This window comes from Poecilia mexicana, unplaced genomic scaffold, assembly GCF_051168715.1.
Source record: "Poecilia mexicana isolate PSO_F unplaced genomic scaffold, ASM5116871v1 scaffold_12, whole genome shotgun sequence".
Classification (NCBI taxonomy): Eukaryota; Metazoa; Chordata; class Actinopteri; order Cyprinodontiformes; family Poeciliidae; genus Poecilia; species Poecilia mexicana.
Genome location: NW_028263381.1, coordinates 3,043,034 through 3,058,179, shown reverse-complemented (window position 1 = coordinate 3,058,179; position 15,146 = coordinate 3,043,034). Strand labels below are relative to the sequence as shown.

At 38.3% G+C, this 15,146-nt stretch overlaps 1 protein-coding gene across 4 annotated transcripts; it reads right to left on the bottom strand.

Moving 5' to 3' along the window:
• Positions 1-1,153: 1,153 nt before the first annotated feature.
• On the bottom strand, positions 1,154-14,548 carry marveld2a (MARVEL domain containing 2a). Of its 4 annotated transcripts, none has more exons than XM_015006127.2 (10): positions 14,439-14,548; positions 12,693-12,744; positions 11,841-11,920; positions 8,648-9,625; positions 7,792-8,012; positions 6,364-6,399; positions 6,095-6,258; positions 5,346-5,517; positions 4,291-4,341; positions 1,154-3,528 (listed from the first exon to the last, which is right to left on the bottom strand). In XM_015006127.2, exons 4-10 carry the CDS (start codon positions 9,606-9,608, stop codon positions 3,409-3,411), a joined length of 1,725 nt encoding a protein of 574 aa, XP_014861613.2. In that variant the 5' UTR covers positions 9,609-9,625; positions 11,841-11,920; positions 12,693-12,744; positions 14,439-14,548; the 3' UTR covers positions 1,154-3,408. The 4 variants fall into 4 exon arrangements, with proteins under 4 accessions (XP_014861613.2, XP_014861614.2, XP_014861611.2 ...); XM_015006128.2 differs by having other exon boundaries at positions 11,874-11,920; XM_015006125.2 differs by having other exon boundaries at positions 12,698-12,744.
• Between the last annotated feature and the right edge of the window lie 598 nt (positions 14,549-15,146).

Here is a 15,146-nt window from a genome sequence, read left to right as displayed (position 1 = left end):
AAATGGAACCTTGAATTCTGCCATCAACCAAACCATCTTCAAGGAGAACTGATGTGGCATAATCTTAAAAAGGCTGGAAAACCTTCCAGTGTGTCTGAATTAGAACAATCCTGCAAAAATGATTGAGCGACTAAAATTTCTCCACAGCTGGAAAACACTTGTAACCCTTGACTGGAGTTGTTGCTGCTAAATGTGGTCCAACCAGTTAGTAGCTTTAGGGGGCAATCACTTTTTCACACAGAGCCATTGAGGTTTGGATTCTTTTTCTCTCCTCATAAACACCATTTAAAGCTGCAGTTAGCGCAGATCTCAGATAAATTACCTGAGCAAGCCCCAACTTGTCCTCTGAACGTTATGCAGTAAAAAACAACAGTTGAGAACTTAGATCAGAGTCTCACCACATAAATATTTAGGTTGTATATCAAGGCAGAATTTGAATTATTCTCTTAGTGCGTTGTGTTTTCTTTTTGAAGTCATTTGAGTCGCCTCCTACTCGCCATTGCAGAAAACACAGGAGCTTTAACATTAGCCTTCAACATCCAGGCCTTTTACAACCCATCCCAGTTTCTGTGTCTCATACAGGACTCAAGATGATGTAAGCAAAGAGAGCCAACAAAAACATTTCCACTTGATTCCATTTGATTGATTGTTCTGCAACAGAAAAGCTGTTTTGAAACTACCAGTCATCTCAATTTACACAAGGCGGAAGAACGATCTTCTTAGCCAACCTAAAATGCTCAGGTTGCACATCATGCCACAACAATATTACTTAACAAATGTTATCTAAAATCCTCATGTGGTCTTAAGGTGGTGTTGCACTTTTACAAGGTTTTTTTTCATGTTCATGTGGTTCCAGGAACTGACGGTCTGATGGGACAACCCCCTGATTCCCAGCTGTTTTTTTTTTTTGCGTGCATGTGGTTCCAGGAACTGACAGTCTGATGGGACAATCCCCTACATCCCCGCTGTCCGACTGCGAGATCTGCTGTGCGTCTTCTGAATCTCGTGCTAAGATCGCAAGAGGGTTAAACACATTAAAGCTGCACCCATTTAAAATTTTGAATGGTCCTTTAAATAGAAATTAGATAGTTTTTCATTAATATTTGTCCATTATATTTATCAAAAAAAAAAAAAAAAACAGCAGGATTGCATCTAAAGGGATCACGTGGTTACTTTAATTAGAGAACCGCACATTATCATCACAGTTACATTTTCATTTAAACATTTAAAAAAGAAAACTATAGACGCTTAAAATGTTAAAAAGAACAGAAATCTAGATAAGCAAGATATTTTTAAGTGAAAAACAACAAAACATTTATTTTTATTCTATGAAATGGTAGAACAGCATTAAACATCAAACGTTCAATATACATATATATTTCTCATTAAAAGACAGAGCTGCATTAAAAAAGGGACAGTGTAGCAGTAAAAACAGTCCTCCCAGAAGTTAAAAGTTTTCAGGACATTTTTTAAATAGACAACACAAACTCTGCCACAGAAATGAAGAGATAACCAGTGACAGTAATAAGGCAAACTTTTTTTTTAAAGATCTCAGTGATTCAGCGCAAACATTTTCACCTGACAGCAGTGCGTGTCGTGAAATTCTAAGGTTTGGCTACATTTACAATCAGTCCTACAGTGTTTTATTTATATATATCTATATAATTAATTGCATATTCAGACCACTTTTAAACAAAGAGCTTGTGGTTTTTCCTCACATTTGTTCACACCCAAGGACACGCACACACACACGGTGCAGGGGTGGACTTTGAAACAAACCAATTCTTCCTATCAGCACTAATTCAGTTTATTATACCCTGAGAAAAGCTTTGCCTCAAAGCAAGTCAGATTTCACAGCTGCAAAAAAACAAAAAACAAAACAAAACAAAAAAACACCACCACATTTAAATTAAATGGTTTTTACCCATGGAGAGCAACTTTTCAGTTATTGTTATAGATTACTTCTTTTGGCCTTAATATTCCTTATTTTTCTGCTCATTTTTTATTACCATTGAAATTTAACTTCAACATGGATTACAGGAAGGTTGAACTTACTACAATGAAGTTTATTGTGAATTTGGAAACATTGGTGGCCATTTTAGAAATCCTAAGATGAGAATCTACTTTCTCTACTGTCCAAACTTTTTCCACTGGGGAACAAAATCACCAACATAAAATTACTCATTGGCTATTATTTTATTATGTTTGTAATAAAAACATTTTATAGTGAATTCTTTAGTTTTTAACTGTTTGGGAATAAATCAAACTCGCAATATTTAACTGAAACATGGTAGAAAAGGCGGTTTGAAATAGAGATGTTTGACGTAGTAAAAGAACGATGTACGGTTCACAAACTTTTTGGGTTGAATATTTTCTACTTTGTTGGTCTAAAAAATATTTTAGTGTATTCCCAGCAAAAAAAAAAAACAAAAACAAAAAAAAACTTGCAGTATTTAGTCAAATTTAATATAAGGGATTCTTCTCACTGGTACTTACTATCATGTTAAAATGTAAGCAATAAAAATGGCTAGCAAGAGATTTTTTTTTTACCTAATATTTTTGATTTAAGAAGATATAAATTGGTCAATTTTTTTATTTTTAAGTGAAAAAAGGAATGAAATTTACAGAAAGTGTATCTCCATCAGCACTATATTATGCTGCATGACAAACTGAACACAGCTGGTTAGTTATAATGGTAACCAAAAAAAAGTTTCCATACCAACTCTGTGATCATTTTAACTTTGCTTGAAAACAACTACCTGATTTGCAGCACTGTGACGTCACTTCTCTTCCCAGCACAAATAAATCATGTTTACTGTGGGAAGTCATAAAAAAATGTAATTGGAAGGCTGCTACATCTTCTCATATTAAACTTTGCTCATTGAAATCGTTAAAAAAAAAAAAATTAAATGGGGAAAATCAAGTCCCGATCTCTCCTAATCTGAAATAAAGCAGACACTTTGGAGTGCTACCAGGCACAATATCATTAAATCTAATTTGAAGTGTTCACACACACGCGTTGTGTAACGTTATGTGCGCTACAGTGCGGTGAAATGTATTTGAATAACTCAACGAGTTGACTGTAGTGAAGAAAAGCTCTGAGAAGAGCTGATGTGGAGATTTTGTTTACCGTTACTTGTAACCGTGGCGACCAGCTGCTTTGAGAAGACTAACAGATCGCCTGATCACATGAAAACCAATCTGATCATCTTCAGGATTGATGAAGCATGTTTGCCCTTTTCATTTCCCACTTGTAAGCTTTAAAAACGCTTCTGACAGACAACAGATTTATAAAAAAAAGCCTCAGTAGCTGTTAGCGTCCTTTTTCAGTTTTAATCAGGCTTCATTTGCCTCTTTAGTCCCATCTTCACCACTGGAGTCGCTCTGCCGCAGACAGCAGCTCTAGCTTTAGCTGTATCCGTCGTTCCACTCCATGACTTTGTCGTATTCCTGTATCCTCTGTTTGATGTGCGACAGTTTGCTCTTCAGATACTCGCAACGCTCCTTCTTCTCCAGGAAAGTCGGGTCCTGCAACAGAAACGTGAGTCACAGGGAGATTAAGCTCCAGTTTCCTCCTCGTTTCTTCGTACAGAACATAACAACCTTGCTCTGTGTGAGGATGGGAATCTGATACGTCTTCGTTCCCTGAGCTGCAGAACTTTGCTGTCCAGTTAAAATTCAAGCAGCAATCCACATTGTTCTGTTATTTTATTTTTTCATTTCAGAATGTAAAAATGTGGAAGCTTGTGGCACCTGGACCTGATGTTGGGCAAAACTTTAATCACAATATGCTTTTTTGTTTCGGTCGATGCGATATAGCTCAGCAGCTTTAATGATCTCAGGGTATCTGCAGGTCAAGTTTAAGACAAGTGAGTTGACTATCAAACATGAAATTTTAAAAAGATTTTTAAAAAACTTCCATCGTAGCTCCGTCACTTTGAGCAAACTACATATTCTGTGTGTGGGAATCTGAAGACTTCTTACACGTTTATCTGATTTATTTTGTTCACTTGTGTGTAAGGACATACACTTTTAAGAAGGGGCGGGAAAGTTAGAGATGTTAAAAATGTATGATATGAGTTTATATTCCAGTCAAACATCACAGACTTGGAGTCACACAGACAGCTGCAGCTGTTCTGGAACCTTCACCTGATCTAGACATTTGATTTGGAGAACAACATTAATCTATGTGCAATGGATCTACAAAACGGGAGTTTCCACTTGCTTCACTACAGATAAAGTTGTGATAACCATCCAAACCCCACAGAGGAAGAAAGACACTGAGCTCACATTTTTCTTCTTCTGATACTCCTGCCGGATCCTATTGATGCGCTCCACCTCCTGCAAACACAGAGGAAGAATTTATCCCAGGTGAGATGGTGACGGAGTGAAACTGTGTATGGAAATCAGGCGCAGTGAGACAGTATTCAAACAGCGGCCTGAATGGAGCTGATAAGGAATCTGAGGGTGGAGGTGGGGGGAGCAGGAAGAGGAAGTAAAAACAGAGGAAGTGACGGGACGGAGTAATGAGGCGCAGTTTGACAGCGCGGACAATGGAAGGAATTTTCCTGAACAAGGAGAGAGTTTGGTCTGCTCCCTGTTACCAACACATAAACACAAAGCAGTCAGAATGAAGCTCACTGGATTACAGTAGATCAACACATTCCCCATTATTTACTGCATCAGTGCTGTGAAAAAGTATTTGTCTCCTGAAAGATTTCTTGTTTTCCTTTTTCTTTTAATCACTCCCTACTTCATTATATGGAAAGCAGTTTCATTCAAAATTAGATAAATAAATACATAAAATTCTGTTATTAATTAATAAAACACTCAACTGAATAAATATATGTAGACGTCACGTGATCATTTAATTTAGTATTGGTAAAAAGTAATTTTAACTCCTGCTCTTCAGCAGAATTGTTTTAATTCAGGCATATTGGCGAGTATTCCAGCATGAACGGCCTATTTAAAGTCATGCCACAACTTATTTAACTGGATTTAAGTCCTCGGAATAAAAAGTAAGGAGCCATGTTGCGAGAACTGTCCTTTTTCATAAAAATAGAAAAAACAATAACCCTAAGAGAGACCTGCAATATATGTGGGCCAGAAAAAGTCAACAAATAAAGGAACTACCTGCAGTAACAAGAAGTGTGAAAAGGTCAACATGCAGCAATTGTTTAGTACAACCTCTTTCTGCAGCTTCACACAAATTAACATGATAATAATAATAAAAAAAACTTAGATTTTATGAGTTCTGTAGTTTGTGCTGTTCTGGAAAAGTTTAAACGTTGAAGAATATAAAGTCTGAGGACTGCATGTGTGTGTGTGTGTGTGTGACCAGTCACCATTTGGGTGCTGGGGTTCTGAGGCAGACTGTGCATCATGGTGTCCATCTCATCAAACTTCTTCAGCGTGGCCTGCACGTCGGCGTGGAGCTCCTTGTACTCTGCGTACTGGTCGTTGAACACGGCTCGGTACTGGTCCCGCTCTTCATCGGACCGGATCACTGGGTACTTTCTGCAAATCAGCCAACATCAGGAACATTGAAAACATGAGTGTTTTCATAATCTCACTTCTTTTATTGTTTGTTCTCATAAAAATATGTGTTGTATATCAATTTTAGCATCATGCTAATCCCGACTGTAGCGATTCAATTCTTAGGGTGTGGAGAAGTGTCATTAAATATCCAGGTTTTCTACATCCAGGAGATCACTGAGCAGAACATTATGACCGTCTATCTCCCCTGTGGCTGCCATACAAACTCAACAACACCTCTATCCGGCATTAGTATGAGAGCAACAGATGTTCTGAAAATGTTTGTCTAGCACATTCCACTTTTAGTAAATTGGACTTAGATCTAGAGAACTTAGAGGGAAAGTCAACACCTCAAACTTGTGCCCACCTCTTATTCCTGAACCCTTTTTGCATTATGGGAGGCTGCACTGTGCTGCAGACAACAGCTAATATTATTTCTGCCAAAGTGAGTATAAGCTTATGTAGGTGGTACATGTCAAAGAACACCCATCCAGCTGTTTACACTTCTGGTGCAAACTCCACTACTTCCCTTTTCTTTTGTGTTTACAGCAGTACTTACGCAAGATAATCAGGCACAATGACCGGCTTGGGGATATGACCCGACGGTATGGCTCCCTGAATGACCTTTGGAGGAAGTGGTTTGGGTGCAGCTTGGATGGGAACGACTGAGGAGCCTTGGACCTGCTCTGGGAATCTGGGGGCCGGAGCAGAATCTGGAACCGCCTGAGCAGAGAAAGGCAGCAAAATAAATGGGATTATAAAGCTCAAATGCACATCAATTGTGTGTTGTTTCTAAATGAAGGTGTTAGTTTCTAACAGCGTACTTACAAGTGACTGCACAACATGCATCTCAGAAGGCACCATCTAAATGCACAAACAGGGAAGAAAATGGTTTTTTTTCTCGCAACAAGCAAGTTTAACACTTCAAAACTCAACATGTTGCATAGAATCACTGCAGTACCTAAAGATACACAATATCCGAAAATCTTGTGCCGACAATTTTCAGAATATATTGCAGCTATTAGCTTTGACTAGGCCATTGTAACACTGGCCCATTGTAAGGATATGCGTTGATCTAACTGACCTGTGTGTTTATGGTGATTGTTCAGCTAAATGTTGAACCTCTGCTACAGTCTCAGGTCATATGCAGACTCTAATGTTTTCTTCCTGGACTGTCCCATAATTAACTCCATCAAATTTCATCATACGACGGCTCATTAGGGCCACGGTAGGAAAAAAGCAAAACAAAATGAAAAGGAGATTTCCACCAAAAAGCTTTGAGATTAGTCTCTGAAATTTTCTAGAAAAAAAACCCATCAAGGACACTTCTGAGTGTGAAAAGTAACAAATTTGCTAAAAAATTACATTTTCAGATTAATCTCAGAAATTTTCTAGGACATTTTCTGAGTTTCAAAAGCCCACTTTGACTTTTGACACTCAGAAATGTATTTTTTTTGGTTGTTTTTAGAAAATTTCTATGACTAATCTAAAAAATTCAGTTATTTTCCTTGTTTTTTTCCCTAGAAAACAGCTGTATTTTTGGCAGAAAATTAATCCTTTTTATTTCTATCTACAGTGGCCCTATTACGCCGTTGTGCTAATGGCCCCTTTCAAATTTTAACTTGGAGCAATAAAAGTTGCAATAAAATAAAAGCAACATTGTCCTGACATTTACCAGCAAGTATAAACTTATATATTTATCTGCAATGCTGCAACACTGCAATGTTGCAGCATTGCAGTGGTCGCTTACAAAAGATGGTTGTAAACATCTCTTAAATAGATGTTTACTGGTTTGGTCTGTAGGTCAGACCAAACCAGGAAATTAAACCACTTGTTTGTAGACTTGTCTGGTCTACATTTTATACAGAAATGCTAATAAAGTAAAAAATAATAAATCCTGTCCAACATGTTTGCTTTTTAGAGAAATAACAGTTTAAGTCTATCATAAGATTTCTGGAATCCCAGGAGGCTTCAGACACTGTTTTAGATTCCTTATCTGTTACACAGACCACACCTACTCATTCGCCTACAGTGGTGTGTGTGTGTGTGTGTGTGTGGGTGTGTGTGTGTGTGTGTGTGTGTGTGCGTGTGTGTGTACATTCTGTGATTAGATATGTCCTAACATCTCTGCAGATCTTGTTGAAATGAACTTCCACTAATAACAGGAACTACTCAGTAATTCCAGGAATCCCAGAACCAAGCCCAGCTACAGGAACAAACATACACACACGCACACACACCTGGCTGAGCTCTCACCTGCTGGCCGTACTGCTCCCGGTACCTGCGGGCGGCCTCGTGCCTCCATAGCTTGAGACAAACGATGGCCCCAATCAGATACACGACCATGGTGACGAAGAGGAAGATGATGGCGGCGGTCTGACCGGCTTCTACTCTGCAGAAGGCCCCGTTTATTGGGTTGTTGAAGCCCGGGTTGGAGCAGAGACCTCCACGATTGGTGTCTGTGACATAGACGATGGCTGGGAAAGAAAACACGGTGGAGGTGTCATCATGACAGAAACTGGGGGGAAATTAAAGGTGCAGTTCCTCTAAAAGTAACAGGTTTATCAACAAACAGCTCTGCAGATCTGGGACTATTAGTTCATCTTTGGAGGAGTCTGATGAGGTAACCTCGAGTACAAGTTAGGGTCAGGACTTTAACTGTAATTTCCCTTAATTAGATACATTTTATCATTTACACAACGGAACACACCACACTTTAACTGGGAAATATTTTAAATGTCTAAAATAAAATACAACTGAAAACAATTAATAAAAACACAACGAAACCAGGAAAAAAAATAATTACTATGGATTAAATGGAAAGTGCCCCTTCAAAAATATTAATCGTCAGAATGGAAATTATTTATCTTATTTTAACTTATAATGCAATTAATTAACGTTGTCTCTATATTTAGCAACTTTTCAGACAGATTGGCTAGAAAACTGCCATTGGTGCACCACTAATCAAAATAAAATCAGTTTAAAGGACTGACTAAAATCAAACTAAAAAACAATCATGGTTCCAGAATTCACTTCTATTAAGAACAAAAAACATTTAATTAAATAAAAATAAAAATGAAAACACTAGACGTGTTACCCAGGTTAAACCTACCTGCCGCCATGTACAGTATGGCCAGAGCCAGGTTTAACACGAACTCGGTCAGAGGCCACCAGTTGGAGTCCAGCAGGATGGTGCGGTAGTACATGGTCATCCCCAGCACCAGCAGGATCACAGTCACCAGCCAGGCCAGTCCCGCCACCACAAGAACAAACGGAGTCTTGGGCCCGGAGTAGTACGATCCACCATACATTCCTCCATATCCTCCGTACCCTCCTCCATACCCTCCTCCAGGAGAAGAGTAGCCGAACATGTTGTACCACTCATTGTCTTTGTGGATGTAAGCGCAGACGCAGGCGAACACAGCGGCCCCCAGCAGCAGCTCCACGCAGCCCAGGATCCTCAGTAGCCCCGCCCACGACTTCATGTAGCCATAACGCTGGTGGTACTCCTCCACCCGCTCGCTGTAGGTCAGAGCTGTGTGCTGTGTGCGGCCCGACACTGACCCATGGGTGTCCTGTCCGTTTAGAAGCTCCTTGGCAGAGTTGTAGCTGCTCCCGGAGCCGCCGTACGGGTCCCGGTAGGATCCGGGGAGGGACGGGGAGTGTGGCGGGGAGCAACGCACCCCCTCTGTGGTGCTGTTGTTGTTGTTGCTGGAGGACTCGGGCATGGACCACGCCTTCTTGCTGCTGCGGTTGCTCCCTCGGAAGAAGTTCTTCCAGGAGTCGGGGATGAACCGGTGGACTGGCTTGATGTCGATGGCGGGGTCCGGCTCAGGGTCGGTGTCCTGCTCGCTGTCGCTGGGGTTGAACTCGGGGCCAACAGGGGGCTGGTCCGGCAGAGGCGGAGGAGGGAGAGGGTCGGCGCTCTTGGCCAGATGGGGGGAACTCTGCTCCCTCAAGGGCTGCAGGTCGTACGATTCGGCCAGGGGTAAGGGCTCATGGGGAACCTGGTCATAAAACGGCGACTGGCGGACACGCTCAGTGCGTCCGTGGTAACCTCCTCCATAGGACATGAGGATGCTGATGGTCCCTGGAAACATCCACATAAAATGAAGAGATCGTGCTGAAAATTTTTTATGACAAACTACGATTCAGCTACATGGACTGAACAATTTATCACAATATTTTGGGGTACTATTGTGATAACGATAAAAGTGACAATAAGATAAATATTTTTTAGGTAACCATATGGCCCAGCAACCCCTTTAGGAAACCAGTCACATAAAAACTGATTTGTATCACTAAAATGTGCATCGTATTTTCAAATGTATTTATATCAACTTGTACGCCTTTATTGAGCAAATAGTGGAGAATGTTAGTAAAATGAACAATCCCAACAGTACAGACAGTCAAACATAATTAATTGGAATTTATTGGGACAATAATGAATCAAAATTGTATTGTGTTAAGAAATTTATCACGATAAATGAGAAACGATATGGTAAATGCCCACATCCTCCTACAAACACAAAATTAGTTCAGTTCAACGTTCAGCTGTTATTTTTAAGAGATTTTTGGAGAAAAGTTACTGGTTTTATTGTTACTATGAACGTCTTTATTTAGGTTTTAGTTTGTTTACCACTGTCAGTTTCAGTGTGGTCTCCTCTGTTTTCCTCTTTCCAGTCATTCTGTCATTTGCATAGAATTTGTTTTTTGCATGTTTGTCTCTCTGTGTACTAAGACAAAAGAGAATATAATACAGAGAAAGTCTGTTGGCATCTCTGAAAAAACTTTACAATAAGAAATTATTTTACTTATTCAATTGAAAAACTACTTATCTCAAAGGAAAATTACATGTCTTATCTAATCTCATCTTCAAAGATTTGTGATTGATGGTGATGCTCTGGGCTCTCCAGCAGCAGTCAGTCCTACAACGAGTCTGAAGAGGCCTCTGACTGAAGACAGCTGCTGTATGAAACTAACGGCTCAATATCAGGGCATCAGAGACGATATTTCACAGCAACATGTCCTGTATCATCATAGGACAGTCAATTGTTGTCAAGCTGTTAATCCATCTAATTTGCTTTTGCTGCTCCTTTTTAAATCTCCGTCTGGTGAGACGTTTGTCTTTGTAATTATCACTTGTCATGTTACTTGCTTCTACTTGAGGAAGTTTTAAGCCTTTTTGATTGTGATAACTGATGAAGACTAACTCCAAAAACTGTCAGTATGATCGAAATTGTTACGTTTCAAGCTAATTTCCTCTTTACATCATTAATAATCACTATATGTACTTTAAAGTAGGATTGAATGAAATTATTACATATTGTTTAGCAGTGGAGTTCCACTACTGAATGCAGCTGACGTAGTGAAGAAGATTTTGTTTTATAATGTGGAAGCATTATTTTTTATGCAGTTTGTTTTTGTGAAGCCCTTGAAGAATGCAGTAACATTTGTAGTAATTTTTAAATATTTTTTTATCATCATTATCATCATCACAATAATCAGAAACAGAATTCAGTTTTATTTATTATTAATAAATACCTTTAAGTGATTCTGTCACAATAAGCAATTAATCAATAACATGATAAGTTGAAATGAGCTCAATAATTTTCACTTTGATTAATATTTTTTGAAGAGCAATTTTGATTACAGAGAATTGATAAGCCATTTCATTTATGCTTTCAGTAATGTGTGTGTTTGATTCTGTTTTATTAATTGTTTTTGGTTGTGTTTTATTTTGGATATTGAAAATATCTTACAGCTTCATCTTACAAAATTAATGATTATTGGTCTTTGAGAGAGCAAAATTGTTGTCCAACAAAATCTGTTATGGTGACAGGACAAGCTGTAAGTCTCGTCCCTATTAGTATATTTATCTACTGACATAAAAGATTTAACAACTGAAACTAATATTGCATCAGGACAGGCAAATAAGTAGGAAATACGAGAAGAAGAAACCACCGGATAAAGATTAAATGCCAATCATTCTTGCAATAACTATGGAGTAATCAACACAGCTGCTAAGAGTCACCACAGAAAACACCCTTCAGCCAAAAGCCCTCATGAGTGAAGATTTGTCCCTCCATGCAAGCTGGGGCAAGAATGCATTTTTGTGCTGCAGCTAAATAAAAAGGAATGAATTCCCACGGTGCTGTTGGAATTGCCACGCATCGTTTCCAGGAATGTTGCACTTACCGCCGGCATCAGGAATCAGCACAAAAATACATTCTATACAACCAATCAGACGAGTCCGGAGTATGAAGAGGGTTAAAAAAAACAAACCAAAGAAGGAGCTTCAATACCTCTTTCACACGCAGTCACTCAACACGACTTACATTGGCTTGCAGGTCAGTATGCAAACCTTGTATGAACGCAGAATCACCTGTAGAGACAAACAAGCACTAATGAAGACAGGAAAAACAAACACTGAAACATCTGTCCTTCTGATTCACTTCGACGTTCACTATCCAGGTCAGTCATCTACACATGATGACTATTTGCTTTGGTTCAAACCAAGCATGACTGTATAAAAGGGCATGATTGCACATGGGATTTCCTATGCACCCTGAATGCAACACAGGTGTGCAGCTCGATAGCATCAATGTGTGGTAATTCATAATATCAGACTTTAAGTTTAGTCAGAAGTAAGATGCCGGTTTATTTAGCTGTATTGTGTATTTAAGTACAACTTTGCTTCATCTCTATGTTTATGTTGTAAGTGTGGTTCTAATTAGCTTGTAATATTCTGTTTTGTTTACAGAAACCACACACACACACACACACGCACACACACACACACACACACACACACACACACACACACACACACCCACATGTATGCACATTCTGGCGACTTTCTACATAAAGAGAGTGAACTTGAATTGGACTCCCCGTGATCTGTTCTGGTCGGACACTCTGAAGCGATCGCTGCCAGCTCAGGTCTAAAGTCTTCTCAACAATGACACTGAGGATTTAAGTAGTTGCTTCAGAAAATGCTGATCAATAAAATGAATTGACTGACTGCTGTTTGGATAAAAACGACTTGTGACATCACAGAAGTAAATCATTTGAAGATGATGAAAAGGAAACAGTGACTGAAATTATCCCACGATAACCAAAGTATGCAGAATAGTATTTTTTTTCTTTTAACATACTGAACCTTGAAGCAAATGGGGTACAGTCAACTCCAGGAACCGCAGCAGTCTTCTAAAAAAAAAAAAAAAAAAAAAAGAGAAAGAAAACAATCTCAAAACTAGTGTTTCAATACCGGATTGAAACAACTTTTTCCACTTCCCATACCAATGCAGATAATTTCTGAGGTTTAGTATCAGCCGATATCGATCTGATACAGAAAAACATGTAAAAACAACTTTAATTTGTTCAGTCAGTGCAGTTAGGAGTAGAACAGACAATGTTAAATAAATAGTAAATAATCTGAGCCTGACAAAAACAATAAGTGGACCAACTCAGGCAAACATGTAAAAACATCTTTTCAAATGATTCAGAAAGTGCAAATAAGAGTTTTAAATATAATGTAAAATAAGTAATAAAGCATGGAATTGGACTGAATTCTATGCTTATTAATGATTAAGTAATATCGGACAGTGCATCTCTGAAACACTAGATGAACAATATGACCACATGTTGTCATTCCATCATATCAACAGGAGACATCGAGATCCAAAGGGCGTTAAAATGACTTCAACAGCAAATAAGCTGTGGTTGAAACATTTTACAATTCTTTATGACAACTACCCACTTCAAAAATGGTTAGTGTGACAGGCAGAAGCATAGTCTGTTACAAATCAATGTTGCAATATGTTTACATAATTAATTTCATTTACTGTAGAAGTCGGACATGATTCCACTGATCTAACCACGTTCCTGTCGCAAATCAGAAAACCAGTGTGTTTTTCTAACATGGTCAGGCTAACTATTGTTACTTATTTCAAGTGGATTTTTCAGCATTTTATATCTATAAAATATCTGTGCACTTGCTCACACACAAGAAAAAAGTTATTTTCAAGCAAAAACCTTTTCTAACACATCTGTTCTCACACTAAGCTTTCAATGGATCTTTGCTGCTGTTTTTTTTTCCATTAGAAAAATATTTTAATTTGTCTAAAAGCTGAATTTTGGGCTTTCATTAAATGTATTATCATCAACATAACAAAAGTAAATAAAAACGTTAAATTTATAACTATCTATAAGAGTTTTACCATTTTGACTGGCTTCCTAACTTTGAATTGATATTACAACCTGTATTTATCAGAAAAATATATGATCTTCTTTAAAATGTTGTTTATAACTTTAAAATATGATCATATGCCAAACTTAAGTTTTCAAGCTTTTTTTTCCCTTTAACTTCTTAGAATAATAAAAATATTTTTCATAATAGGTATTAGTAGAAATGAAGTTTAGCTCATGGTGGATTTTTTTCTTCCAAGCAAATAGAATAAAAATATACCAAAACTTCCAAACTTATCCCAACAACACAAAGCAGAAAAAGCCCAGCATGCTTCTGTTTCCAGAATAATCAGAGCACTGTGTGCAGTAGAGGAGGCCTGTGATAACAAATAAACCTAAGGAGGCAGCGGCTGAAACTCTGCAGGAGTAAAAGGTCGGCGAGACCCTGTTTTAGCTGCATTTTTTAACTCATGACATGTTTAATGTCTGTTTTCTTGTGTAAAAAGCGTTACATTTTAACTTCGGCTAATTTTATAGCTTTTATCCGGTAAAAAGGGCGGCGGAGGAGTGAATTTCACTCGAAGTGGCCGCGAATTAACGCAGCGTCATTTTTACAGCTGACTTTTTAAGTTTTAATAGTCCTTAAAAAAGCCTCTTTGTTTGTGTCCTCTCCTCCGTACCACCGAAACGATGCTGGAAAGAAGGTCTCTTACCTTATTCACTTTGCTTCGTTCCCCACTTCTTGTTTCTCCCATTTCAGTAACATTAAACCGCAGGTTTCTCTGTACTGGACCATGTGACCCGCCCATCCCTTTGACGTCACCGCGCAGAGGGGGAAGTTTACCTGTGGCAGAGTTTCAGCATAACACCTGAGAGCCGCACACACTCACTCTGTGACTCAGTCAGCTGTAAATAAGCACCTGAATAAAATGTTCCCATATCTGAGCCACAGGAAGAGCTCACACAATGTGCTGTCATAAATACAAATGAGACAGAGGAATACACGAAACCCATTTTCTAAAGACTTTCTGTTTGTCGTCCTTTCAAAAAAACCCAAATTTGTAAGATGCAGACCTATAGTAGATACCCTGTCAAAAAGATTGTGGTTTAAATATTAATTGATCAGATTAATAGGTATGTTAAAATTATTTTTTGTGGTAAAATTTAAGAACCACAATGTCATTTTGTACATTTCAAAACAAATACATCAAAAGGTAAGAGTGAGAGAATAAAGGCAGTTTCTTATATAAAGACAAAATATAACCTAATTGTGTAATATTCTCTGTATGCAAACTTCATACTATCAGAAATGATAGTCAAAAGTAATTGATAAAGAAATTGGGAACTTAGCATCATTCCACAAAATTTTATAAGTTTTTTCTGAAGGCAGTCAGGGACACAAAGTTGACTAAAAAGTAAAT